Here is a 26,614-nt window from a genome sequence, read left to right as displayed (position 1 = left end):
AAGCCCATTAGTCAACAGGAATCGTCGAAGGAAAGAAATGAAGGCTGACAAGAATCTGTAACAGAACGTAACATATTATGATCCATTCTATTTTTAAATATAATTTTAATTAATTGTAACGTTTGAAACAATAAAAGATAGATTTTTACTGAACGTAAAATTTTAATAGTATGATAATACTCAGTTCAAGAATCAAAAACTTAAACTTGTTAAATTTTCAATTAAATTCTATTTTTTGTTTAATAACTATTTATGTAAAATAAATGGCATAGAATTAGTTGAAATATAAAATATAAATAATTACTTACACTCTTGGCTTTTAGTGCATCATTACATCCTTTCCAGGGAACGAAACAGAAGGAAGGAGTAGTAACCTTTAACAGAGTACAAATTATTACATTACTATTACAAACTTGAAATGCAATGATGATTGTTCAAAAAATTTGGGACAATAGAATTTTAATAATAAAAAAAAATTGAAAACAAATTTTATTTTTTAATTAATAATGAAGCGAAATATAAGAAATAAAATTAATTGAAAAGCAATATATAAAGATTCTTACATGTTTAGTTTTGAAGCACTAGCATCTCCTTCCCAAAAAACAGGAAAAAATGGTAGTTGTGAAAAATCTGTAATAAATGGCGTGATATTAGAATATATTCTTAAGAATATGCATAGAATAAAATACATTGAAATATAATATATAAAGATATTTACATTCTTGTGCTCCAGGAGAGGCTGTATCCTCTTGCGAGACCTCCGACTCTACTACTGAAAGCAAATATTTAAAAAAAAAAAAAGAAAATAAAAGACTATAGCACATCCGTTTATAACAAAAATTATATTCGGCGAACTCACTGACTCTAATTTCGCGTATTACATTATATTCTAATTAAATTTAATGAGAGCTATTATGCTCTAAGAAATATTGATAATTACATGACGGAATAAACACTGACTCTAACAACCGCATTACGCACGGCCACAAAAATTCTCTCAAAAAGAAAAATTTTATTATAGGAAAAAGGATAAATAAAATGTTTGCTTAGGAAAATACTGCTTTTCCAAAATAATCAGTCCCATATTATATATTTATTTATTACAGATGAAGAATTATCATACTGAAATTGAAATTGAAGTATTATCATATGAAATTGAAATTGAAGAATTATCATATGAAATATTTAATTAATACATTCATGATATTATCAAATATTTATGAATGTTCGTAACACAAATGATTTATTAAACTTATACTTTGAATGTCCATCATTAGAGATCAAATATACTATATCTACTTTGACCGCCATATTTGATTTGTTTGAAATATTTGATTTCAAACAAACCAAATATGGCGCATTTTTATTGTCTGCGCAGTAATGAAAAGACGCGATGCGCAAAAAATAACCGTTAGCGTCTATTTCCGAAAATTATTTGTCAGAAATGTATATGAATTGAATATCAAATAAATGTCGTCAATTGTTCAATAATATAAGACAATAAATGTATAAATACGTCCACCTTCATTAAAATAAGTCAAATGTTGCCATAACTCCATGAATTTATCGTCCTTCATCGTGGCGTCCCTCTATTGTTCCGAGGTTTCTTCCGCAATCACCACTTATCTGTACAAAAGAAAATCAGAACCATCAAATAGATGTATAAAATGAACGAATTATATAAGAACTGAACAATGATCAAGGTGAAATGCCGTTTTGGAAGGTCATACGACTACGAACTACAAGTGACGATTCAAGAAAGAGATAATTTAAGTATAAATTGTAATATTCGAACTACTATTAATGTAAAACGTACGTTAATTACACAAAATTTATAATAGCGTGGACAAATGATGGAAAGACAACGCTGAACGACGTATTACACAGTTAATAAATGTGTCGGTTCGCGACACGAACCGACACGTCTAAAAGCCACGAACTTCAGTTGCACAATGACACTTCGCGCCAAAAAATACGTCATACCTAATATCGTGGGGGTGGGGGAGGCATGACTGTGCACAACCAGAATTTGTAAAAAATCATTCGAGAATGTTCTGAATTTTAGCTATAAATACAATGAACATTATAATGAACATCTACGTATACGCTTATTTAATTAAATGAAGTAGAATTAATTGATTAATTATACAAAAATACGTCTCTCTTGTACTTTATTGTGTTAATGCACAAATAAAGATTTGAAACAAACCAAATATGGCGCATTTTTATTGTCTGCGCAGTAATGAAAAGACGCGATACGCAGAAAATAACCGTTAGCGTCTATTTCCGAAAATTATTTGTCAGAAATGTATATGAATTGAATATCAAATAAATGTCGTCAATTGTTCATTAAAATAAGAAAATAAATGTATAAATACGTCCACCTTCATTAAAATAAGTCAAATGTTGCAATAACTCCATGAATTTATCGTCCTTCATCGTGGCGTCCCTCTATTGTTCCGAGGTTTCTACCGCAATCACCATTTATCTGTACAAAAGAAAATCAGAACCATCAAATAGATGTATAAAATGAACGAATAATATAAGAACTGAACAATGATCAAGGTGAAATACCGTTTTGGAAGGTCATACGTCTACGAACTACAAGTGACGATTTAAGAAAGAGATAATTTAAGTATAAATTGTAATATTCGAACTACTATTAATGTAAAACGTATGTTAATTACACAAAATTTATAATAGCGTGGACAAATGATGGAAAGACAACGCTGAACGACGTATTACACAGTTAATAAACGCGACACGAACCGACACGTCTAAAAGCTACGAACTTCAGTTGCACAATGACACTTCGCGCCAAAAAATACGTCATACCTAATATCGTGGGGGTGGGGGAGGCATAACTGTGCACAACTAGAATTTGTAAAAAATCATTCGAGAATGTTCTGAATTTTAGCTATAAATACAATGAACATTATAATGAACATCTACGTATACGCTTATTTAATTAAATGAAGTAGAATTAATTGATTAATTATACAAAAATACGTCTCTCTTGTACTTTATTGTGTTAATGCACAAATAAAGATTTGAAACAAACCAAATATGGCGCATTTTTATTGTCTGCGCAGTAATGAAAAGACGCGATGCGCAGAAAATAACCGTTAGCGTCTATTTCCGAAAATTATTTGTCAGAAATGTATATGAATTGAATATCAAATAAATGTCGTCAATTATTCAATAAAATAAGAAAATAAATGTATAAATACGTCCACCTTCATTAAAATAAGTCAAATGTTGCCATAACTCCATGAATTTATCGTGGCATCCCTCTATTGTTCCGAGGTTTCTTCTGCAATCACCACTTATCTGTGCAAAAGAAAATCAGAACCATCAAATTGATGTATAAAATGAACGAATTATATAAGAATTGAACAATGATCAATGTGAAATGCCGTTTTGGAAGCTCATAGTACGAACTACGAGTGTGTGTGACGATCTAAAAACACAAAGAAAGAAGTAATTTAACTATAAATTGTAATATTCGACCAACTATTGATTTCAAACGTACGTTAATTAAACGAAATCAGTAGTAGCATGGATAAATGATGGGAAGACAATGACGAACAACGTATTACACAGTTAATAAACGCCACACAAGCCAACACGTCTAAACACTACGAACTTCAGTTGCACAATAACACCCCGCGACAAAAATTACGTCACACCTAATTTCCGTAGGAGAGGGGAGTGGGAGGGCCATGACTATGCACAACCAGAGTTTGTAAACAATCCTTTGAGAATGTTCTCAATTTTAGCAATAAATATATCACACATTATAATTATGATCTACGTATACGCTTATTTAATTTAATGAAATAGAATTGATTGATTAATTACATAAAAATTATTACACTTGTTATACTTCTTATACTTGTTTTATACTAAATGTTCTCACATTTTGTATTAATGCATTATATTTATTCACCTATTTATTCATATCTATTTATAATCACAATAATCGTATTGTTCATCATAATATTAATCTGAAGTATTTTATATAGCATATATAGCCTTAATAAATTAAATTTCAATAACATATAATATAATAAATTAAATTTCAATAACATATAATAATGTAATAATCTGGATTAATAAATAATTATTATTTTGAAATTATTATTATTAAAATACTATATACTAGTTCTAAGAAATACCAATGAATATTTCAAATTAATTATTTTTCTATACTAAAAATCTTTTATGAATTCAAAATCTAGTTGATATTGATCGTACTTAATACAATTCCAAATAAAACCAAATTCGTTTTATGCCCTGTTTGAATGTTCTTAATTTACGCTTCTCAATCCCTTCGTCGAAACGAGTGGGAAAGCTTGTGCTTTAAAGCTCGTTTTCCCAAACAGAATGAAGCTCACGAGAATAGGATAGAAAGGGTACGTCTCAAATCTGTATTGTTGTCCTTTTGATGTCCTCAAAGCTGGACCACACCAGGCTTACACTGGTAAACGTTCCGGTAAACGCAGGGAGGCATCAGCAATAAATTTCCACAATGTAGTTTCATCATTTATTATCCTCTATAATCAAATTACTTATATTTCAGTTTTATATGCGCATTTTCATGTACATTCACTAGCTATATTTGAATAACTGAGTAGAACACTAGCAACTTAAACGAAATTTGCAACTTTTATATTTTGAAACAAAAAGTATTTTAAGGAATACATATTGTAGAGAATGTCTAATCTTTTTTAAATTCATTTGTGGAGTTCAAAATGAAGATAACAAAATTGAAAGTTTCTACTTTACCTTTTGTTTAAGAATTTGTGCGGTATTTTTAATACTTTTTAGATTAAACTTATTTTGTTCTGGAAAGTTCATAAAATTATAATATGCAAATGGAAATAACAGCCTATTTCCTATTTCTTCCTAAGTTTTATAAATTCAACTTATTTCTATATTATAGAGTTTAGAATAAAAAAAAATCGAAATTGGAAAATAGCTTATTATTATGACATTTTATAATTCCTAAATAAAAATATTAAATATCGACACATCAGAGAAATAGAATTTTCTCAAATTAGATTCACATATGTTACTCTTTCTCTATGCTCTCGAAATAAAATATCTATTTAAAAATATACTTAATATATATCCATTCTTTAATAAAATAAGATAAAATCATTGATGAAAATTTCAATTTTTTAACAAAATGAAACTGTTGATGAAAATTCAGCTCAAAAATAATCTTTTTACTACTATTATATAAAATACTTTTCATAAGGACATTGTGCGGGAACGGATGGTCGGAATACCAAACACAATTTACCGAAGACCGAGAATCAAGAGCCATCCCTGTATCCTCTAGAATACAGTGGACATTAGAGAGGTAGTCGCACAGGAGGTTTATTAAGCTTATTAACGGACTATACAAGGGTGGACGTACATATCTACGTCGGTGGTCGTGGAAAGTATGGCTAGCCAGAAGGGGCACAAGGGTAGAAGATAATGGTACGTGTGTGTGCCTTGCTCTATCCCTTCATTCGTTTTATACGGCAGAATTCGAGATCTCGGCTTGTCATACCTATAATTATCACTTTCCTTTGCGTTATTTCCTCTCTGTCTAATTAATTTCTATCTTCTTACTGTCTTCAAGTATCAAATTTAGTTCAATTTACGCTGAAATCAAATCAGAAATTTTAATTAATTATATGGTCAAAAGAGAATCTTACGTAGAAAATTCAAAATTAGCTGTTTACAGTTAACTTTACGTACCGAGTGAAATTTCATTTTCTGTAAATTTCCTATTTTATGAATTCTTTCTGAAAAATTTTTAAACTTTCTTAAACCTTTGAATTAAATGAATTAAAATTTTTTATAATTTAACTTATAAGAAAAATTAAATATGCATAAAAAAGCTCCAGAGTGTAAAGTTAGTTAAAGTCCTCATATTCGTTATTACAATAATAAAAATATTTTGCCTTTCTTAAATTTTATTTAATATAATATACAAGAGAATAACAAGTATGATAACTATGAAAAAGGGCAGATGTCGATGAAATTAAAAAAATATTACGATAATAATAATCATACAATAATTTATCTTCTAAATTAACCGCCCTCTTTCATAGGCTTGTTATATTCCTTGACTGCATCCCCTTCCTATAATCGCGTGGCCACCCCAACGAGTATTATTAGCTGCACGCTTTGCAATTGGATTAACGGAAGCGGAATTGCATCGACGGAAACGGAAACGGTATGGATTGTTTCGCATAGTCACGAAGGCCTACCACTTTTGCTTGTTTCATCTAATGGAAATACTTGGCAGTACCATGAGACAACCATCGTTGAATCACGATAATTTTAAACTTTATTACATGTATCATTAACTAAGTTTCTATCTCTTTTAAATAAAGATTATAAAGGCAATGAAATTTCAAAATTCTATCCTGTACTAGGTTTTTGTTCTTTAAAAAGAACGAAATGAACTGTTTCAACTGAGATTTCGAGTAATTAATTTTCAGTACAATAGTCATTGCTGCTTATGATTGTTTTCCACATTCCTAGATTTCATGTTTAATAATTTACTAATTAATAGTATTAGTGATTTAAGATTATAATATAATAGTTTGGAATCAAATAAAGTTGCAAATATATATATAAGCAAAATCTGAGAAAATTTCACAACATACCTAATAGAATTAGTGTAGAATCTACGAAAATCTTTACAAAAGTTCTTTAATTGGAAGATATCAAATAAGATAAAATAAATTAATATGAATGAGCAAACGACACGAGAATGCGTGAATATAAGAACAAAGAGGAAACAGATCGCAGGTACTAAGGGACGAAGGAACTAAGGGTCGCAGCTTTGGGTTTTACAGAAGAGAGGAAGAGAGGTTGTCTAATCGCATCCCTAGTCCTGATTTAGGGCGGGATTTTAATTACAAAGGGTCAGTAAGTGCGGCTGTCCACTTGCTGTAAGTATTTCTCCCTTATTTATAGTTCATTAGCTTAGCTTTTATGCAAAAGGCAAATTAACTTACATCTCTTCTTTGTTAGTTATACGATTCCTTCCTTGAGACAAAATTTGAAATATAAATAAAATTTTCTCATAAAATGATAAAATTTAAACTTTCTTATATTGTTATCATTATTTTTCTGAATTTATCGTATCAATTACGATATCTTTTTCCTATTAAAACAATATTTCAAAGCTAATGAAAGTATATCTGTGTGGAGAAGATTATTTTAATCTCGTGTACATGATTAATGAGTTCGAACGTATCGCATTAAAAATTCATCGACTACCGAACCTATCAGGGAGAAATTCTTTCTACAACGAGACACTTTTTTCTGAGAATTGAGCTATCGATAAGCATGTTTTACAAAGTCCTTCCGGTGGCGCTGGAAGTGACTCGTTTCCAAGTGATATTGCCATCCAGATAAAAAACGTAAAAAAAAAGTTTCTGTTTTTCCCTCCACGCGTTAATTTGTTATCTTATGAACTCATTCATCATATGAAGCGTCACAATCTGTTATTTTGAAGATTTTACAATTTATTATTGAGATTCTACAAGTTATTATTAAGAAAAACAAGCAAACGGATTAAAATAAAACGATATTACTAAACGTTTACTCCAAAAAATCCTATCTTAATTAATCGTTACTCTATAGAACAAAGAGCAATATATTCTATCTAGTGTACTCCGAATCACGAGTTAAACCACCATACGTTTGGTACAATCTTTTTATTGAAAAGAAATGAATCATTCAATTAAGAGAAAAACAACATCAGAAGAAAAAGTTCAAAAAAGTAGCTAAATTCGTAGAGAAATCAAATAAAAAGTAATCGGAATTATATACATCGTGGTCGAAGAACCATAAATACACGTGACAACTGCGATAGGTCTGACCGGCGTCTTTCGCGTAAGTAATTGCGGTTTCACAACACGACACGCAGACCCGATTTTTGCGGTAGATCGGTGTGAACTCACAAAACTGATCGGCGAGCTGTCCCTCGACTACGCTTCTCGCTTTTAAAGACAGAGAGATAAGAAAACGCAGGTAAAATCGGCCACGGGTCAAAGCACCGTGCCACTTCCGAGGGGTTAATTACATTCTTGCGAGCCTCGCACGAACGAGTGAAACCGCATTTTGCTTCCTCGATTGCACTTTAACAGACCACAGTGCAATAAACGGTAGCGTTGCGGGAACACGCCGTTGGAGACCTTTAAAGCGCCTTATACCTTTTCGCCTAGTGTGTTCTGGGAAAATTCTTACCAGCTTCTACAAACTTGCACATCAAATATCTCCATATCGATGCGTCGAGCTTGATCGTTTGACTTCATCGATTGATTACAGAGGCTACTCGAGGCAACAGCTACTTGATTACAGCTTGTTTGATAATTTTCTGGAATTTTGATGTTCTTGTACTGAAAATTGATCAGATGATCAGGTATCATGGAAGATGAATGTAAACATAACATGGAAGAACTTTAGATACTTCATTGAACAACTACAAAAATAGTACAGATATCTACTTTTATCTAAAGCTGAGGATTTAAATTTCTAAACATAAGTTTAATAGACCAAAGATAGTTTTACAAAATTTTAGTTGGATTGCAGCTTGCAATGGCTGTTGAAGATAATAGTTTCCTACATACCTGGTGAAGTACAGACTGGTGGGAGGTCACCGAACAAAGTTCAAAAAAGAAAAAAGGCCACGGAGGCGAAAAAGGAGGAAGGTTGAAGGTGGCGGTGGTACGAAGGAACAAAATCCCGAAGGTGGGGCAAGCGATCCACGATGCGGGAGAGTGAAAACGCCCCCACCTGCTTCCCCAATCACAGGCTCCGCCTCCAGAAAGCCGCATGACGTCACACAGACACTTGTTGGTACGCCTTGCTGGTACATTGGATTGCTACTTGGGCCTTGCTAACCTGGAAAAGTCACCCTTTTCAACCCTTACTGGTTTATGGCTATCTTTGTCTGAATTTCAAGCTACAAGAATGGAGATATTGTCTCTTATTATTTTGTCTCTTTTCAATATCCAAGTTTTATATGATACTATTTGAATAAGACACTGTTGAAAAAACAGTTAGATGCTTACCAATCTTCTTCTATGATTAATTTTCATCAGATGTTAATCTACTAAAATTAGAATACTTTAGTATTTTATTTATTTTGAAACAGTAGGATAACTAAAATTAAATATACTTAATTTACTAACCTGTATAGAAAAATCTCCCTTTTCATTGTTTTTTTTAAATTTATTCTCCAACCTGCAAAAGTCAAAATATTCTATGTTATTACGTTTATTTTCACTATTTAAATTTCACAGAATTCTGTTTTATTAAAACATTAAAATAAGAATAAAAGTTAGGTGGGAAGACAGCCATGTTTGAATTTCCTTTGCATTCCAGAAAACTAAATCTTTTGTAATAACATATGCAAATATTTTCCTGTTATATACTAGGAATTCCTAAAATCCCCGACTGTTCGACTACCAATTATTTCAAACAAGGATAAGAGTCTCTCCAACAAGTCTGTACGATTACGATATCGCGGGTACCGAAAGATTGGCTCGCTTTCGAAAATAACACGATAACATGGGGAATTTAGACGATACTACTTCCTCCTTATCGGTGTTACAACTAGTCAAAAGATTATATAGAGAAGCGACTAATTACCACGAATTGACTACGTTGGAATATTACATTAACGTCATTCCATTTGTACATTTTAAACATATCGACGATAATTGGTCGAATCGGACTTTGATTAGATGCAAAATCGAGCTTTACTGGAATATGCAAATATATTTACAAATGGATACAATTATAGATAGCAACTACGATGACACATGGGATTTTCCGTAAATTCGCAACAGCTATGAAACACGCTGCATTTACCTACCTTTCACGGTATCGAGTGATGTTCGATGCATTTTTTTTTTTTTCTATATTTATATATTCATTGATAGATTATATTTTTTGATTTTACATAAACGAACATTGTTTTCAAAATTTCCTATAAACTAACTTAATTATTTTTAATCTGATTCTGAATACTTAATCCATTATCATCATATCTGTACGATTTATGCAAAACTTGAAGTTAACGAATGGTCACGTTCTAACGCCACGAATAATGATGCAATGTTACTTCGAGCTAACCTAATTGTTTTAAGTACAGCGAATATATATATACTTACCTTCATAACATTTCCCATATAGATATGTATATAAATATACCTATAACTTCAGATTTGAATGATTTAACGCAATTTTTCACTCGTGATTACAAGGAGCTGTAATTTTTGAAACGACAATTTGTAACATTCGAGCAACTACATGTGGTGACCAACACTTGTTGTTTCGAGAACCGTAATTATCGTAAACATATCGAACGCCCTATCGATTGAGATCACTGTTCCCTTCCGTGCGTGGCGCTGCCTAATATAACCTAATTTGCTCTATCAAATCACATGTGTTTCGTTAAAAAAACTAAACTGAATAATATAAAAGAGAAATAAACAAAAAGTGTGATCGATTAATTTAATTCTGAGATGCCAATACGATATACATACCTATCATTCGATCAAATCATCGACCAATCATTTACCAATCGATATAATCATTTCCCACGACTGATGCAACTTTCCAGTACTTAAACAGTATGACAGATTTGTCGGAAGTTGGCGAAAAACTTTCCACGTGAAAAAGTAGGCTGTGCACATATACATATGTATATAAATAACCGGAGAAATACAAAAACGCGAACACTGGTCAGAAAACCAGAGTGCATACGATCGGAGGGCGGGCGATCTAACAGTGGGGATATGGTAATGTGGCAGCGCGGCGGGAGGACGATGTCGACGGTGGGGAGCTTTGGAATTGCAAGGCTTAGGCCGTCCCGGGCCGCTTACGCGGAACACGCGGCTGAAGCCGCGCCGCCGGCATTACGTCGCGCACCGTCGACCGCGACTGACGTTCCTATAATCGTGTCTCACTTTCAACACACTCCGCTCCAGCGCGCTGTGTTTACTCGAATTTATAAACAAAGCTGACCGACGATCGTGTTTGCTGACGCCACATCGAATCTCCGTCTCAAAAAGTGAAAGTTTTTTTCCAGTCATTAAACCAACCGGTATTACTGAAACGAAAACATCGGCGTACCTGTCGTAATTTGAAGCTTCGAATACAGTTAAAAACGTGTTGCGTCATTGACGAGTGATTATGTAGATCGATAATGAATCTTCGATAGATCGTGCATCAATTGAAGAAGTGACACCTCGCGGACTAATAGTGCATTAGCAGGAAAGAAACAGTTTTTTTATTGGAGGTGTTACGTCGTCATTCGATAGCATTGTTATGGCCTATGACGTTGGCGGGAAACGAACGAGTTAGAAGCTGCCATGATGGAATTTGGAGAAATTTCAAGAACGCCGAGGATAGTTCGTATGTGTTGTGAGATACGATGAACCTGTTGGTAAGTATCGTGGATTGCCGTCGCGTGGACCAGAAGCGGGAAAGCAACTGCTGGAGGAGAAGTTACTGGTAGCCAGGAAAAAAAGGTAGCGAGTTCCGGTGGTGTGCATAGATCGAGGAGGCAAGTGAAATCACGACGTCTTGCTCGGAGGGTGCGTGTTTGGGCGACGAGGGGCGGCTACTGGCCGATGGGATGCATCTACCGGTGGGTTCTGTGGGCTGCGGGGAAAATTACGCCACCGTTGGATCCCACGAAGGCGCCGGCCCGTGCGGCCCCTCACTGGCGCCTCTCCAGGGGGTGAACACCAGGTACCAGCAGGCCGACGACGCCGACGCCGGGGGTGGAGGTGGCGAGATGAGCGAGGGTGCCGCCGTCGGCGAGCTGTGGTGGACCGAGAGACTCGTCGGCGAGGCACAAGCTGAACATCCTGGTGAACTAGTACGAACAGGTTTGTATAACTCTTTACGTTTAAGCTGTTAAATCATCATCGCTGCAATAATCATCACTGATTATTCACAACAGATTTGTAAACTGTATTTTTAGCAATTTAAGTCATTACGTTGATGAATGTGAAATATATATGTATTGATGGTACAACTTCCTGTTTGTAACATTAAAATGACTAGAGTAGGTGGTACGAGCGATTTATAATCGTTCAACATAGATATTTTATAAATTCATAATGGTGATATTTTGTAAATTTATAAATTCTGAATATTTAAATGATTTATTTGTAAAGTATATGAATAAAAATTTTTGCTCTTGTATTACACAATTTTTGATTTCTTTAATGTAGGTGCATTTTATTCACCGGAAATTCTAAACTTAATATGGCTTCCAAAAGGCGGTCATTGATTGGCCAGAATGTTTAACGTCGTTTTCCGTTTGAACGGACAGGAAAGCAGTGCGATGAAAATTTGATTGTGAAACAGTTAATCATTACGAATTGTTTTCTGTATGCAGTTGGTGAAATACAAGAAGAAAAGTTATAATATTATTAGATGGATTTATAGTGGAGGAAACAAGTATTATACATCATATTTTAAGAAAAGTTAAAAAAGAATGATCACGTTTTTTAAATTTTCAATATCAATCTTCTAACGTTCGTTATATTTCGTGAGAAATGAATGATATTTGTGTTTGTGTAAGTATACGAAAGTAGAATCAGACGAATTAAATATAAAAACTTGAAAATTTTTATGTAATTATAAAATATAATCTTTTTTCAAATGTTAATTTGAAAAAAAAATACGTAAATTGATACTTGTTATAAAAATCAAATTGCTTCTCAGAAATAATTCTATCTTCTCTCTGTCTCTGCAAAAACGCTGATTGCTTCTGTAATATCTTCCAGGATCACCGTATTTTCTCTGCAGTCAACTGCCAACTCACTGGCGGTCCAACAAGACGCTTCCTGTGGCGTTCAAAGTTGTTGCACTAGGCGAAGTCGTCGATGGAACTCTGGTGACAGTACGAGCGGGTAACGACGAGAACTGTTGCGCTGAACTGAGAAATTCCACTACCTTGATGAAGAACCAAGTCGCCAAGTTCAACGACCTGAGGTTCGTTGGGAGAAGTGGCAGGGGTTAGTATGTTAAATAATGATTTTCTCAACTCTTCTTTCCTTCAAGTATTTATTTCATTAAGTTCTTATTATTTTATTAAAATTTGTAGTAATATAATATAAAATATAAACTTTTGAAACTAATATCTTAGATCAACATCATATACTTATAAATGTAAACTTCTTTTAAGATTCTACATTTAAAAGAGCATGTCAGCTAATGGTTCGATCAAAGATACAGATAAACGATCAAAGCACGAGGCAACTGATTAAACAAGCCAATAGAGAGAGTTTAGTTTTGAGGTTTCGAGTGTCATCGTCAGTGGCAGTTTGCTTTGTAAGTCGTTGAAAAAGCAGCCAGTAAATTATCTACACGAGAGAGACATGTACCGTGATTTCGAACCCCCTAAAAGCACGGTTATTGTAATCATCATCGTCATCAACTGGCTTCAAACCCCGCTTGACTCGTCTCTCGCTTTTAAACCCTCCGCATCCGCGAGTTCCCTCGCATCCCGCCGCCCCCAGAGTCATTACTCGATGTCCGCCGGTAGCCCCGACCTAGCATCCGAAACAACTGGCCGTTAATCAGAAATCATCGTCCGTCGGCCAGAGAAAAAGATTGTAAGTCTCGAAAATCAAGCAAATTCGATCAGTATTCTTATCTTTATTATAAAAGAATAACGTTAATCTTTTATTTATTTATTTCCAATTTTTAGTTCATTTATTTATTTCGTTAATTTAGCATATTCTTAGCTCTTTTGATTAATTTACTTTAAAACTTAATCGAGGAGCTTTCTAATAAATGTATCATAGATTTATGATAAGTAGCTATAGTGGAGTGCAAAAGTTTCTATTTCAAAAGCAACATTTTGTTTATCGTGCTGTTTATTTATTATGTTGTTTCCTTCACTTACCATGTCTTTACACTTAATATTACACTTAATTACGTGTAATATAAGATACCTGAAATTCTTTTAAAGAATTTTGGCTTTATACTTGTTCTTGGAGTATGATCTGGAATTCATACAGCGCTGCCGAGTGTATTTTCTAGTTAAATAATTAGAGTTTGTTTCCAAAGAACAAAATTTTTTAACAGTTAGTACAACATCAATTAAAGCGTAGTTAATGTCAAAAAGGTAAACCTTTCTGTTAGAAAGCTCTTCAAAGATACACAAAGAGTCGAAAAATTAACCAGAAATGTTAAATATCTTCTTTGCAGTTTGCACTTCACGTTAATTCGCTGTTCGGAAAACCGCAGTTGTTAAACTGCTTCGAAAGATATAGATGAAGCTCCAATGCAGAAATTAAATCGTGCCAGCCGCGAGCAAAATTACACGTATCACGGGAACTGAGCTTTTAATAAATGATTGCCAAACGGGTTGATCGACCGGAAGTTTTTTAAATAATCCGTTTTTACGTCGATTAAGTCGCAGATTTCAAGGACGCTTGCACACGTCTACCGGTGAGGATTATCTACGGGCCAGCAGGTAAATTCATCCGGTTCTACAAATGCATTTTGCACCCCACGCATCGTACGATGCATTTATGAATTAACGAGCTGGACTGCTCGCGCTCGAGCTGCACGTTCGTCGATAGCATCATCTATGTTTCATTCGATTTCATCATGAAGTGCAGGGTCAGTGAGGCTCCATCCACCTCCTGACACCGGACACGCTATCCCCCGAAATCAATTAGCGAAAGGGACATGTCCCTCGCCGAAATCCTTCGATCCCTTTGTCTAGTTTTTGGTGTGTGTATTTTTTTGTTTTTTTTTCCTTTTTTTTTTTTTGTTTTGTTCACTATCTCTCCTCGATAATCCGTAATACTCAATTTCGACGATTGACCAAACCACCCTCGTACCAGCCGCGACCGGCCAGTCTACCTACCCTCCTATCATCGAGGTTTTGTTTCCGCGACTTATTAATTTGATTGAATCCTACCGCACCGCTCCGATTCCCCCCTTTCGATATCGTCGATTCGTCCAAGGAATTCAGTGGAAAATTCGGAAGCGTCGAACTTGAAATTTCCTCGTACAAGATATTAAGAATTTGTCAAACCAAGTCGAACAATCACCGAAGTTTGGTCAGATTAGATTAACCAACAACGTATTCTAGTAACAAAACGAAGTATAAAGAATCCCATATAAATTGTTAAGAGATCTCTCTCCAATTTTCCCTGTTAATATCGTCGTTTTGTCGATAGGAATTTGGCACAGGAATTTGGAAGCTTCGAATTTGAAATCGGACTGGATTGACCAACAACATGAATATTTTAATAACATAAAACGAAATAACTACAAAGAATTAGGTGAACCATAATATATACAAGATCACTGTTAAAAGTAGAAAACGAGAAACTAGTAAGATGTTTGTTGCAATTATCACCTTCCCTGAAGGGACGACGTTTCTTCCGCCGAGTGGTAAACGGGAAGAAAGAGAGGGAGGGAGGTGGTAGCGCCGGATCAAAGAGAGGAGCTGCCAGAGGTTGAAACGGGCGTTCCATCATCGTCGGGACCCGAGGCAAGCCCTCGTGCCTATAATTAGTAATATACCGCAGTCTATATCGACACGGCTGAAATTACCACCGATAGTAATTATTTGACAATTGCAGAGACATCCTGTTGCGAGACTCGGGAATCGGGACCTTCGTCCCCGTTCCACCGAACCCTTCGCTTTTCCATCCCAGCTTCTAGCTCTCCCACTTGGAGAGTGAGTAGACACCTAGCCCTACGCCCGATTCCCTCCTGCTCCTCTCTCCCTCCCTCTCTCTCCCTCTCCCTCTGGTGCCACGAGTATTAACGGACGGTTTCGAGTGGTTTCGGATGGTTGTGTGGGCGGTTTGGGATGGCGTTCATCTCATCCTCGGCACCGTTGGAAACGCACCGACACACCGAAACGAGCCCTGAGTCGCGCTGAATAACCGGCGATGTGGTGCACGTTATATAGGTGGCACATACGCGTGGCCCGGTTTTGTCTGTCGGTCTGTCCGTCCGTCGTTCGCGAATGCACAGCCTGGGTGTCCTGTCTCTGCAGATGACCGTTCCCATCATCGAGTATTAACCGCAGGTCTGGCCATCGGGTGGGGGAAATCGGCCGTGCGGCATTATTAGCCCCAAATGCGATGGACTCGGACGATAGAGGGAAAGGGGCACTTCGGGTGTCGTGCGCGAATTCCCTTCCTATCGTCGCGTACGGTACCGACTCGATCAGCTTCCGATACTTTTCACGCTTTTTTCCCCTCTTTCGTCGTTTGTCCTCTTTCGTCTCTTCTTACGGCCACCATCCGGCTTCTATAAACTATACGATTGAAATTAAAAGACGCGAGTGAATCAGAGATTTTAAAACTTTGCCAAGAACGGCCTATGTTCGCCTAGAATAATAGAACAAAATTTCATCTAGAGTAACGAGACGAGCGCTTTGCGCCGAGTTGCTACATTTACAATTGTCAAAAAAAANAAAAAAAAAAAGAAGAAGAAAGAAAAAAATTTGTATCCGCTGTCCGGTCCATCAACGATGAGCGTTGTCATCCACGGCCGCGGTAAGAGCGGAAAGACAAACGTAACGGTGGTGCACGAACGCGATCGATGCGGCTAATCGATTTTAAAGCGAAAGCCAGAAAGAGGAACCGCGACACGCGCGATTTTTGGTGTTCTGAAACGAGCCACTTTGCGCTGGACCGAAACGATGACGATAACAAGGATGCAATGACGGGCGCGAGAGTGACAGCATCGCGGGCTCACGGGGGTGCAATGGGGGTGAAACAAGGGGCGGAAGGGGGAGGGTGGAGAGTGAGCGGTTGCACGCGGGGGAAAGGGTACGCTATAACTAGGATATAACGCCGTGCCTCTCTGCAGTCAGTTGCAGCTCCCGGGGGTGGCGGGGTTGGGGGTGTTTGATGCCGGTTATCATGTTGACAGACACAGCGAGGTGGACCAGGGTGCACCAAGGGGAGACAATTACAAATCGTTGACGTTTACGCCAACACAAACGACTATATGTCCGCGACACGTTAGATATCCTCTCTTTAACGCAAATGAAGAGCCTTCGTCGTATTTTCGCCCGATGATGATCGTCGAATCTCGTGCTCCAGATTCTCTTCGGCGTTTCCTGGTTTGGTTTAGACTCCGGGATTCATTTCTTAAAACTTCAAGATTAACGTTTGTAGAGATAGATTGTAAAACTGTTTTACAATAGCGCAGTTTTAAATTTTGTTTAAGTATTGTTGAACAACCCCGTGATCTTCTTTGGTTTTGGAGTTGAATACGTGGGGTTGATGACAAACTATTGGAAGATTTTTAAGAGACTTGCATATTTAGTGTCCAAATACTTTCATGAACCACTGTATACGCCATATTAAAATATTTCTTTTCATTCGTGAAAATGATGTTAATTAATGACAGGGAAATTAACAAAAATGAAGTGTTTTTCGTACGATCTTCGTTGAAAATCAAAGAGTCACAACAAGACGATCAATACCTTCTACCTATAAAAGCAATCTATTTTTAAATGGACCGTGCTGACACAAAGTGAATTCAGAAAAAAAAGAGGCTATAATCCGGTTGACTTTAGCATCGGAAAGAGACAAGAGGCTGTTTCGTTGGGACAGGCAGCGAATTGCCAAATACATATTAGCGCGCGATGGACCGTTTAAAAAAGCGTAGTCATTCTTCGCGACGGACGTTTATGGAGAGGGAATTAATATACCGGACCTTCAACTTCGAGACCTTCATCGGTGATGTATGCACACCGGTGCTCCACCCCCGGAACATCCTCTTCTCGCCGCATTAGAGAGTCTGCGCGCTCTAAGAAACTCGCGGTCTCTCGGAACCTAATGGACGTGGCTGTAATTGCGGGACGAAATCGTAAAGTATTTAGATCGCGATTCGCTCTTGGCTTCGCTGACCACAGGATATAGCTCTGTCGCGAATTTGTTTACAACTCGATAGGTAATATATTCCTCCTCTAACTAGAAATCTTATTACTTGTTCTTACACACTGTGTATTGTACAAAAAAATTCATTCTTTATTTATTCAAATGTTTCGATAATTTTAGAATTTCGTTAGTTAATAAATGATTTTTAGGAATTTCATTACTCCTATCTATGCAGAATTTCGAAACTGAGGTTTTATTATTCCCAACAAATGTTTCAAATATTTCGACGTACATCCCTATTTAAAAATCTTAAAGCAAATTGGATAAAATTTTAACTATGTAGTTAAAATGTATCTATACGAATGAGTAATAATTTTAATACATTTATAAAAATTATACGTTACTAATATATCAACGATTTTATGAAACAACCTATATAATGTATATAATAAAAGGTAATATATTTCAATGCTCTCTTTTTTCATCGTGTTTTACTCTTTCTGTTTTAGGCAAAAGCTTCAGTATCACGATCACAGTATCAACGACACCACCCCAAGTGGCCACGTACACGAGAGCCATCAAGGTGACTGTCGATGGGCCCAGAGAACCACGTTCCAAAACGAGTGAGTAGATCAAACACTTTCCATTCTCTAGCAGGGTCGTGGATCGCGAGATCTATCCGCGACCACCGGCTGCTACTATCCGTGGATTCCCTGAAAATGTACCGATAATTCAACGAAAGTCCCTATACGCGGTAATGGGAAGTCATTACCGAGCAGATGGTGCGCGATGATGCAGTGGTCGACGTGCGTACCACGCGTATGCGTGTTTTGGGTTAGCTATTCACCAAGCTGTACTACATAGACAATGCTTTTACCAGCACACTGCCGCGTGAAAAGTAATCCACTTACCGTAATATACTATGAAAACCTCCAAAAATATCCGTTAATTATCGATGCTTGACCATGCTTAATAACCGGCGTCGTATGATGCGTATTTGCAATACCGGCTTGATATACAAATAACTGAAACCGTTTATATACTGTTCACGTACCGTGTTCGTAATCACTTTAGAATTCCAGAAGAAGAGAAATTAATTCGAAATTATTGTGGAATTTATCTTGCTCGAGTGTAGATTGTTGATATATTTCTCATATTCTAACATAGGGAATGGAAAAATAGGTTCTTAAAAAATATTATGATTTCCAAAGATGTTCGTTTATTACCGTTGCTTAATCACGTTTAAGAACATGGAACGATGTACAATTGTGATGTTACACTTAATTGAAACTACCTTTTGCAATTTTCTTAGGCTTTGGAAAGAAAAGGGAGGAAGTTGGAAAATTTTTCAGATATTTCACCTTAATCGACTTAAGGCTTTCCCGATGCATTTTGATATCTGATATAAAACAGAGCAAAAGTTTTTAAAAATTACCACATATTGAATATCTGGAAACCGCGAGGATAACTGGACACGCGGAAAGACCAGAGAGGAATAATGAAAATAATTTCGTTGAATCTGGAAATATTCAAACTTCAGCAGTTTTTGATTATCCGTTGCCGGTTTCACATAATGGCTCCACAAAATGTAAATTTATTTCCATAAATATTTGTCGACGATACCTACCGGTGTAGGGTTGCATCGAGGAGAGAGGAGTTTTCAAAAATACAGAACAATTGTGTCCCGGGCTTAAGCGAGCGCCACCAATTTCAGGCTTCCATCCGTAGAAAAAAAAAATGCCTGTTATTTCGATATCAGATTAATAGCCGCTGCGGAGTCGACCACGAATACGGCAGCTTTTTGCGGACGTTTCGCATTTGTTGTATAAAGTATTGATAGGCGTAGGACGATGCGTGCCCACCAGTCTCACAGATTTTTTTTTTTTTTTCACCGCCGTTGTTTTTCGAAATGGTCCGGCGTGATTGATTTTTCTAACGTTTTTATCGTTCGTTCACGTTCCGCAGGCCAATCGACGCACGCCTAAGCGTAGAAATCTATAATAGTCGTCGACTTTGTTGCGAAAATGTACATTTTTCGCGATCGAAACGAACTTTGATCGGGCAGGAAGACAGAATAGAATTTCTAAATATTTATTTGTTAATAGAGAAGGGCTGACAGTTGTCTACGCGCTTGACGTGTTTGATCGTATGCACTTTGGTCGGGAAAAATCAAAACAAGCAAATTGATGTTTTTTTTTTTCGCTGTTTTTCTGACTGACCTGATAGAGATCAACGGAATATGGAAAAATTGTTTATAGTCGAAAAAGAACATAGATTGCATTTAATGTTTCGGATGAATATTTTGTTTAATTTCAAAGGCCAAGCAAAGCCAAACGATGCTTGAGAAATCATCAATTTTTCTTCAGAAATCCAAGCTACTCTCGTTAAAGAAGATAATCGACCTGTGTGACAAATAGACACATCTTCAATTTCAAAAATCATTCATCAAAGACTGAAACAATTCACTATCCAAAAAGCCGTTCTTCTTCAGTCCTCAGAGATTCAAGATTTTGTAGTGGAAGCAAATAACGTTCGTCTTGTGGTGAACAATCCCTTTGATTCTAAAGATCATTCGCTGAAAGATTGCAGTACCTAGGGAACCAGAACTACTTCTCCAATTCCCAAAAGATCCATACTTTCCAGTCGGAGTAAGTAATCCAGCGCCACGGTGAATTATATCTAATACCAATCATCATTCACCAAATCAAATCTCCAGAGATTCCAACACCTAAATTAAATATCAAAACAATTCAGGATATAAAGATGAATAAACCTTCGTCGATCTTCAAAGACCCAAGATCTTCCGTAGTCGAAGCAACCAACTGACTATGAGCGTGACAACGAGCGACATCGTCCGAGGAGGCAGACAGACGTGCGACGCGTGAAAACTATTCCAGACGGTGATCGCCCGAGCGGAATCCGGCGGATGAAAGGAATCGACGCCCGAGAGACAGGACACGCATCACGACATATTGCATACACGAATTTCGGGCGGCGATGGCGTGGCTGCTCCTGGCCGTGGCACGCACCAGGGACAATCTATGTAACGACCAGCGTACGAGCGCCGTCGGGCAAAACAACCGGCGCTTTCATTGTCCTCGCAACGATGGCGAAGCGCGCCGGCTCCGCAGACACCTGCCGGCTATCATTATTGCGTGGATAATCGTGAGCTTTTTGTTATCGAAAATCACCACCCCTGCCCGCCCCATTTTTCGACCCTGTCCTCCCTTCTTTCTCTCCCGCCCGTCGGTCTCGCCTCACGACCGGCTGTTTCACTGGTAATCGTGCAATTTCTGTAATTCTGCTGGCCCGTCAGCGCGTGTAAATACTGCAAACGCGGTCACCGTAGCCTGGAACGACACGTAACCGAATTAACGGGCTACCAAGGCTGCGACAGCCTGACTGGAACCGTTTGAACGTATCAGGAACCTCGAGAAATTGGCAGAAGTTACCTTCGCGTTCTACGTTTTAAGCTTGGTCTATAGGCAATTTATAGTTCAGCGTGTGACGTTTGCACCTTGGACACTTTGGTTACGTTGCTTTCGTATCAGTCTGGAATAGAGTTCGAGTTCGACAGTGAAGAGTCACTGCTCTGAACTTTAAGCTTCATTGTATTAGTCAATCTTTGTATCTTTCGTAATAATTCCTCTCCGAGAGTATCGATACTTGGTAGACTTGTATTAGTTTCGGTCTACGTTGGAGTAGAGTAGATGATGAGGAGTTATTATGCGCTTTAAGCTACGTTTAAAACGTCAATATATTTTTCTTAATAATTCTTAATGTTTCTTAATATTTTCGTGTCAATCACGTGAAGTTCTGGTTGCTCTTCAATTGTAAAAAAACATTTGGCCAATTCCTCGATCATGCCTGAAAACGAAAACGAATGGGAGAGATAGCGATGAATCGGGTGGAATGAACGGAGAAAAGGGAACGAAACAAAGTGGCTACCGGGTAGCCGTCACCGTGGCCGAAAATCATCGAAACGTTCCCGGCAAAACAATATCGATGGATCGGCCGCTGTCAGTCAAAGGTTGAAATTGAATTTGCTTGGCTAGTAATTGCTCCGCGTTTGGAATTTCGATTAGACGGGGAATACACGACGCGTTTCTCTCCCTCTCTCTCTCTCTCTCTCTCTCTCTCTCTCGAAATCATTTTCCATGCCCTCATAGAAAGAAATCCTGAAATTCACGACCGTGTACGTTCATCCCAGGCTCAAGTGTTGCAACTGTGATTTGAAATACTAAAAGAAGAAAAAGGAAGAAAATCAACTTTCATTCTTAAATAGTTGGACGTATAACACGGTTAAATATTAAAATCGTATGTTGATCGTGGATTGAAAAAGCACGTTTCTAGGAGATTGTCTGAATGGATCGAGAGAAATCATGGGTTATCGAACGATAATACTTCCAGTGACCGTTCATTGAAACTGTAGAGATCGCAATTAAAGTAGACTTTCGTTAAAAAGAAAAGAGAAAAATAAAGAATTCATGAAAACAATATTAGAAGCAGATAGTTTCTACGAAGAGAGAAAAGAACATTTTTCTCAGAAGATACCACGTTTAGACGAGAAATTTTCACAAAGGTGGGAAACTCATGGAACTAACGAGGAAAATAGAAATGATTCGAGCAAAAATCCTCGAAATGCTGGCAGATCGCGACGCGAAGAAGGACGTAAGACGAGCGGAGGGAGGGGTCCATTATTAGAGAGAAGGAAAAAAGCCGCGCTATTTCCGTCCTCTGGGGCTGCCACACTTTGATTAGATAAGCCCACCACTCGTGCTGCGGAGATTGGAATTATTGTTCTCTCTGCCTCTCTCTCGCCCTCTTCGTCTCTCTACTTCACCATGTTCCACGAGCAGAACGAAAGGGCAATCGGTGAAGGTGTTATATCACGATCGTTCTTGTTCATTGTAATTAACCGCCTTTCCGCTTCTAGATTCGGATAGCAGGTACGTTTTCAGATATCCTGAACAGGCACGACGCGATAGCCATGTCAAACCTTTGTGATCCAACATTTGAAGAGATCCTTGCTGCTCCGATGTTGAATCTAGCGAACAACGATCCTCGTTCAGGTGTGTTAGATTCGTCAAATTCTCTTACACTGTTGCGAAAGATATAAAATTAACTAAGCACAACGATTTTCAGGTCGAGTTGCTTCTTTCGTTCGCGCGTAGCATACTTAATGTTAATTCTTCTTATTTCATTTCTTTTTAGTGAAAACATTGTTGGAAGAGATACAAGGATGTCATTCGTCGTTCTTTCACTTAATTCGTCTCATTCTCTTTTGATATTAACACTCTGGAATGATACACGAGAGACTGCAGAAGCAAAATTCACGAGAGGAACTTTTGGAAACTTAATGGATAACTGAAGTACACATTGTTATATCAAAATTGGTCATCAGTCATTACACATTCGATTTCATTCTCTGAATATTCTTCAGAAAGCTACTGTATCAACTCCATTCATTCTGCAACGTGTTTGACGATCATCACGCTTTTACATCCACAACCACAGATGTTAGAAGAAATCTCTCGTGGAAAAATTCGTAGGAAAAGTCACCACGCGTTGAAGCATCTTCTTCTTTTGTAGGAAGGACGAAAGTGCGCTGCCTCGTTCTCCTCCGTCGCGATCCATCATCCATTCTGAATTATCCGCCGGCGTGCTGCATCCCATTCTACTTTGCTCCTCTTGAATGGAAACACCACGGCGGCGAGCCGATCCAAAAAGATTGTCGGCCGATACGTTTGGGGCATTACGAGCGTCCGGTACGTGAGAAGTCGTGGGATCCGGTCGCGGAGTCGAACACGGAGCTCCCTTGTTTCTCCTGGCCGGCGATCGTGGTAGTCGGTAGCGAGGAATAATCTTGTAGGCATCGGTTGGCGCACCGGAGCTGACCATCTGGGCTCACCGACAATTTCGTGCAGTTTGCGGTCGAACTTTATTTGTCGTTCGCCCTCGTGGCCCGAGTCTTTCTTCCTCTTGCAGCCCCGCGCGTTTCCTTTCCTCTTTCCACTGTTTATTCCCTCGTCTTTCTTTTCGTTCTTTCTCTCGCTGGTGGAATAACAATTTGCGTCTCACGAGCCCCCATTCTTCGCTTTCTCGCTGGTACCAAGAGCAAAAGGGGAACACTATGCTCCACATTTCTGGACCGACGAATGGGAAATGAAACGGAAGGATTTCCTTTAGAAGAAGAAATGCTCTTCGAGAATTTCAATACATAGTTCACTCTGTCCTGATCCTGTGTATTCCAAGTGTATTTCCAAGCTCGGGGGAAATCTTTTTTAAAGAAACAATGTAGAAAAATTATCGAAACGTAACGTTCGGGGATTCTAAAGACTGTACTGAAAGACGTACACAACTGCCAAACTTTTCTATTTACTAAATTATCGAAAGATCTCTCTCGAATCGATACCTCGCGGATAAAATACCATAGGTTACATAGCCAGCCTAGTGATTTTGCCACTGAACGTTCTGTTCAGTGATTACGTAAGCAATCGAGCCTATGCACGTGGCGCATAATGTGCATCGCCGTATAACGATACACACGGACTGTATGCATATTGCGACCCGCCCCAATAGAGAATCGCCGTGTCCGCTGCGTATACTATGCAGACACCGACGATACTTGGCTCTGCCCGGAGGGCTCCATCAATTCACTGGCGGCGGTTGGAATGTGCGAGGAATGCTATTGAAGTCGATCGAGAGACACGAGCCACTCGAGTTTCTTAATTATCCCTCTCTATTGGGCTAATTGCACAAACATCTGACTCTCCTTGTCTCTATGTTCTGGACGCTGGACGTCCTTGCTTTGGGCAGCGAGATTTTTTTCTTAAATCTCCGTTTTCTTCTTATTAGATGTCTGCACTGTTACAATACAGTTGTGTTGTTCTTGAATTTTTACAATACATTTTAATCTTGCGAAAGATTCTCTTTCAACGATTTATCCATTAACAAGTTTAGAACAGATAAAGTCTCTAAGTCCATCAATTGACGTGACATTGTTTCAAATTTAAATATATAGAGTATAATCTTTCAATCTTACAATTAAAGAAACAGAAATGACTAGTATGAAGAACAGACTAGTGTAAGAATAGTATGCAAGAGGATTAATGATCTGCGTTCAGTTTGATTTAAAGTAAAAATAAATCCACAGGATGGTAGATTGATAAAATTTGAGTAGAGTTAAAGAAAAACGTGTTATGTTTATTTTTCAGGGCAGACACATATCCCTGGACTGGCGCGAGTTCCTGCACTGCCCCGGGTTCCTGGACTGGCGCGAGGGACCTTCCCCGACGCATCAAGCCCGTTCACTCCCTACCTACGGGAATCAGAACCGTACAGGAGGAATAAGCATCACGTCGGCAACAACGTCACCGCGAATTCGGTTAGTGGTGCCTGTACCAACCCCAACAACACCGATCCGACCGCATCGCCTGCTTCCAGTACACACCTCGGAGCTAATAGTGGCTCCTCGGCTCATCAAGATTGCTACAAACACAGTCCTCAGCACGGTGGTGAGTCTTACATCTTCTGCTCTACCTTTCGTGCTTCTTTGTCAACGTTTGTTGACGTTATAGACTAATGTTTTTTTGATGGTATGACTAATTTTTGACATATTGGTCAAATGTAAATTATAAAACAACAAATTCGTGGAAAAATAGTTAAAAAATAAAAGCAGTGGGAAACATTGAGTTCATACATATACTATACTTATCTAGGTACTCGTATATAGTAGTCGAATTAGTAAAATATCGTTTAGGTTATTGAGAAATTCAACATCTTCGTATATTTAATATCTTATGAATTTGACGTTTGTGTAACATAGTATGTATTAAGTTTCAAACGCTCGTAAATTTCATGAATTCTATATTGTTCTGCAACTTTGATAATAATGACGTGATTTCCTTCCTAATATGTTTAAAGGATTGATTGAGACAGAGATATGAGACAGTTTTCGCCGATTTCTCGTTACAATGTTATACAGGTTGCAGAACATAAACGAAACGGATCGATTCGAATCAGAATGTCCAAGCTACGTGGCTGATTAATTAACAGAGCCACTTGCACAATTGCAGTAATATTGTTAGTGAAATTTTATGAGTCACGAGTTAATATATCCTGTTGTATAATAGTAACAAGTCTGTTAGTAGAACGAATGGAATTTCATACTTAATTACATAAATGAAAAGTCATTTGGTTCCGTCCTTCCTCATGCGAAATTACGAACTGTAAATGAGAAGTCTGTGCAATTGTACCCTATCAATTCATTAATATCGTTAGCTAGTTAATTAATAACGTTACAAGTTGTAGATTATAAATTTCTCATTTACAGTTTCACAATTTCACGTAAAACAGATTTTACGTAAAATAATAACATTTAAATTGAAATAATAACATCTATGTACCTGTAAACTTGTGTTGTGACAAATATTTATTAACCTCGATGAAATTTCACTAGTAACATTAGAAAAATTATGCAAGAGAGGTTTCTGTCAAGTTAGTGACTCGCCAAGTCCTGTTCTACTTAAAACTATAAGTGAGAAGGTAACAATCTACAGCCTGTGACTCGTCCTTTCGCTAATTACTAATTTGTAAATTAGCAAGTCGCGGGTCGTGGATTACAAACTTCTTCTGTAGAATTTTATAACTTCTTACACAACATGCGACTTATACTTTCATTTGTTTCATTATAAAACCTGTTGCAG

The 26,614-nt window shown here is 37.4% G+C and overlaps 1 protein-coding gene and 2 long non-coding RNA genes across 4 annotated transcripts in view; 1 reads left to right on the top strand and 2 right to left on the bottom strand.

Moving 5' to 3' along the window:
- LOC122536140 lies at nucleotides 1-708 on the bottom strand. Its single transcript, XR_006308334.1, has 3 exons — nucleotides 564-708; nucleotides 309-374; nucleotides 1-55 (listed from the first exon to the last, which is right to left on the bottom strand). It is a non-coding gene; the product is annotated as an uncharacterized LOC122536140 (long non-coding RNA).
- A 4,661-nt stretch (nucleotides 709-5,369) lies between these two features.
- LOC122536139 lies at nucleotides 5,370-10,960 on the bottom strand. Its single transcript, XR_006308333.1, has 6 exons — nucleotides 10,569-10,960; nucleotides 9,210-9,261; nucleotides 9,090-9,127; nucleotides 8,646-8,919; nucleotides 8,263-8,414; nucleotides 5,370-5,658 (listed from the first exon to the last, which is right to left on the bottom strand). It is a non-coding gene; the product is annotated as an uncharacterized LOC122536139 (long non-coding RNA).
- The window catches only part of LOC122536138 (protein lozenge-like), a 35,550-nt gene continuing 19,880 nt past the window's right edge, over nucleotides 10,945-26,614 (top strand). The window contains exons 1-5 of one of the 2 annotated variants that reach the window (XM_043668263.1): nucleotides 10,945-11,918; nucleotides 12,825-13,055; nucleotides 18,416-18,529; nucleotides 22,868-22,978; nucleotides 25,124-25,423. In XM_043668263.1, coding sequence (XP_043524198.1) covers nucleotides 11,663-11,918; nucleotides 12,825-13,055; nucleotides 18,416-18,529; nucleotides 22,868-22,978; nucleotides 25,124-25,423 — 1,012 coding nt within the window. In that variant the 5' untranslated portion in view covers nucleotides 10,945-11,662. The remainder of the gene's footprint in view (nucleotides 11,919-12,824; nucleotides 13,056-18,415; nucleotides 18,530-22,867; nucleotides 22,979-25,123; nucleotides 25,424-26,614) is intronic. The other variant, XM_043668265.1, reaches the window with a different exon arrangement.

The sequence above is a fragment of the Frieseomelitta varia genome, unplaced genomic scaffold (assembly GCF_011392965.1).
Source record: "Frieseomelitta varia isolate USP_RPSP 00005682 unplaced genomic scaffold, Fvar_1.2 scaffold_803, whole genome shotgun sequence".
NCBI lineage: Eukaryota > Metazoa > Arthropoda > Insecta > Hymenoptera > Apidae > Frieseomelitta > Frieseomelitta varia.
This window is presented reverse-complemented; position numbering and strand designations above follow the sequence as displayed.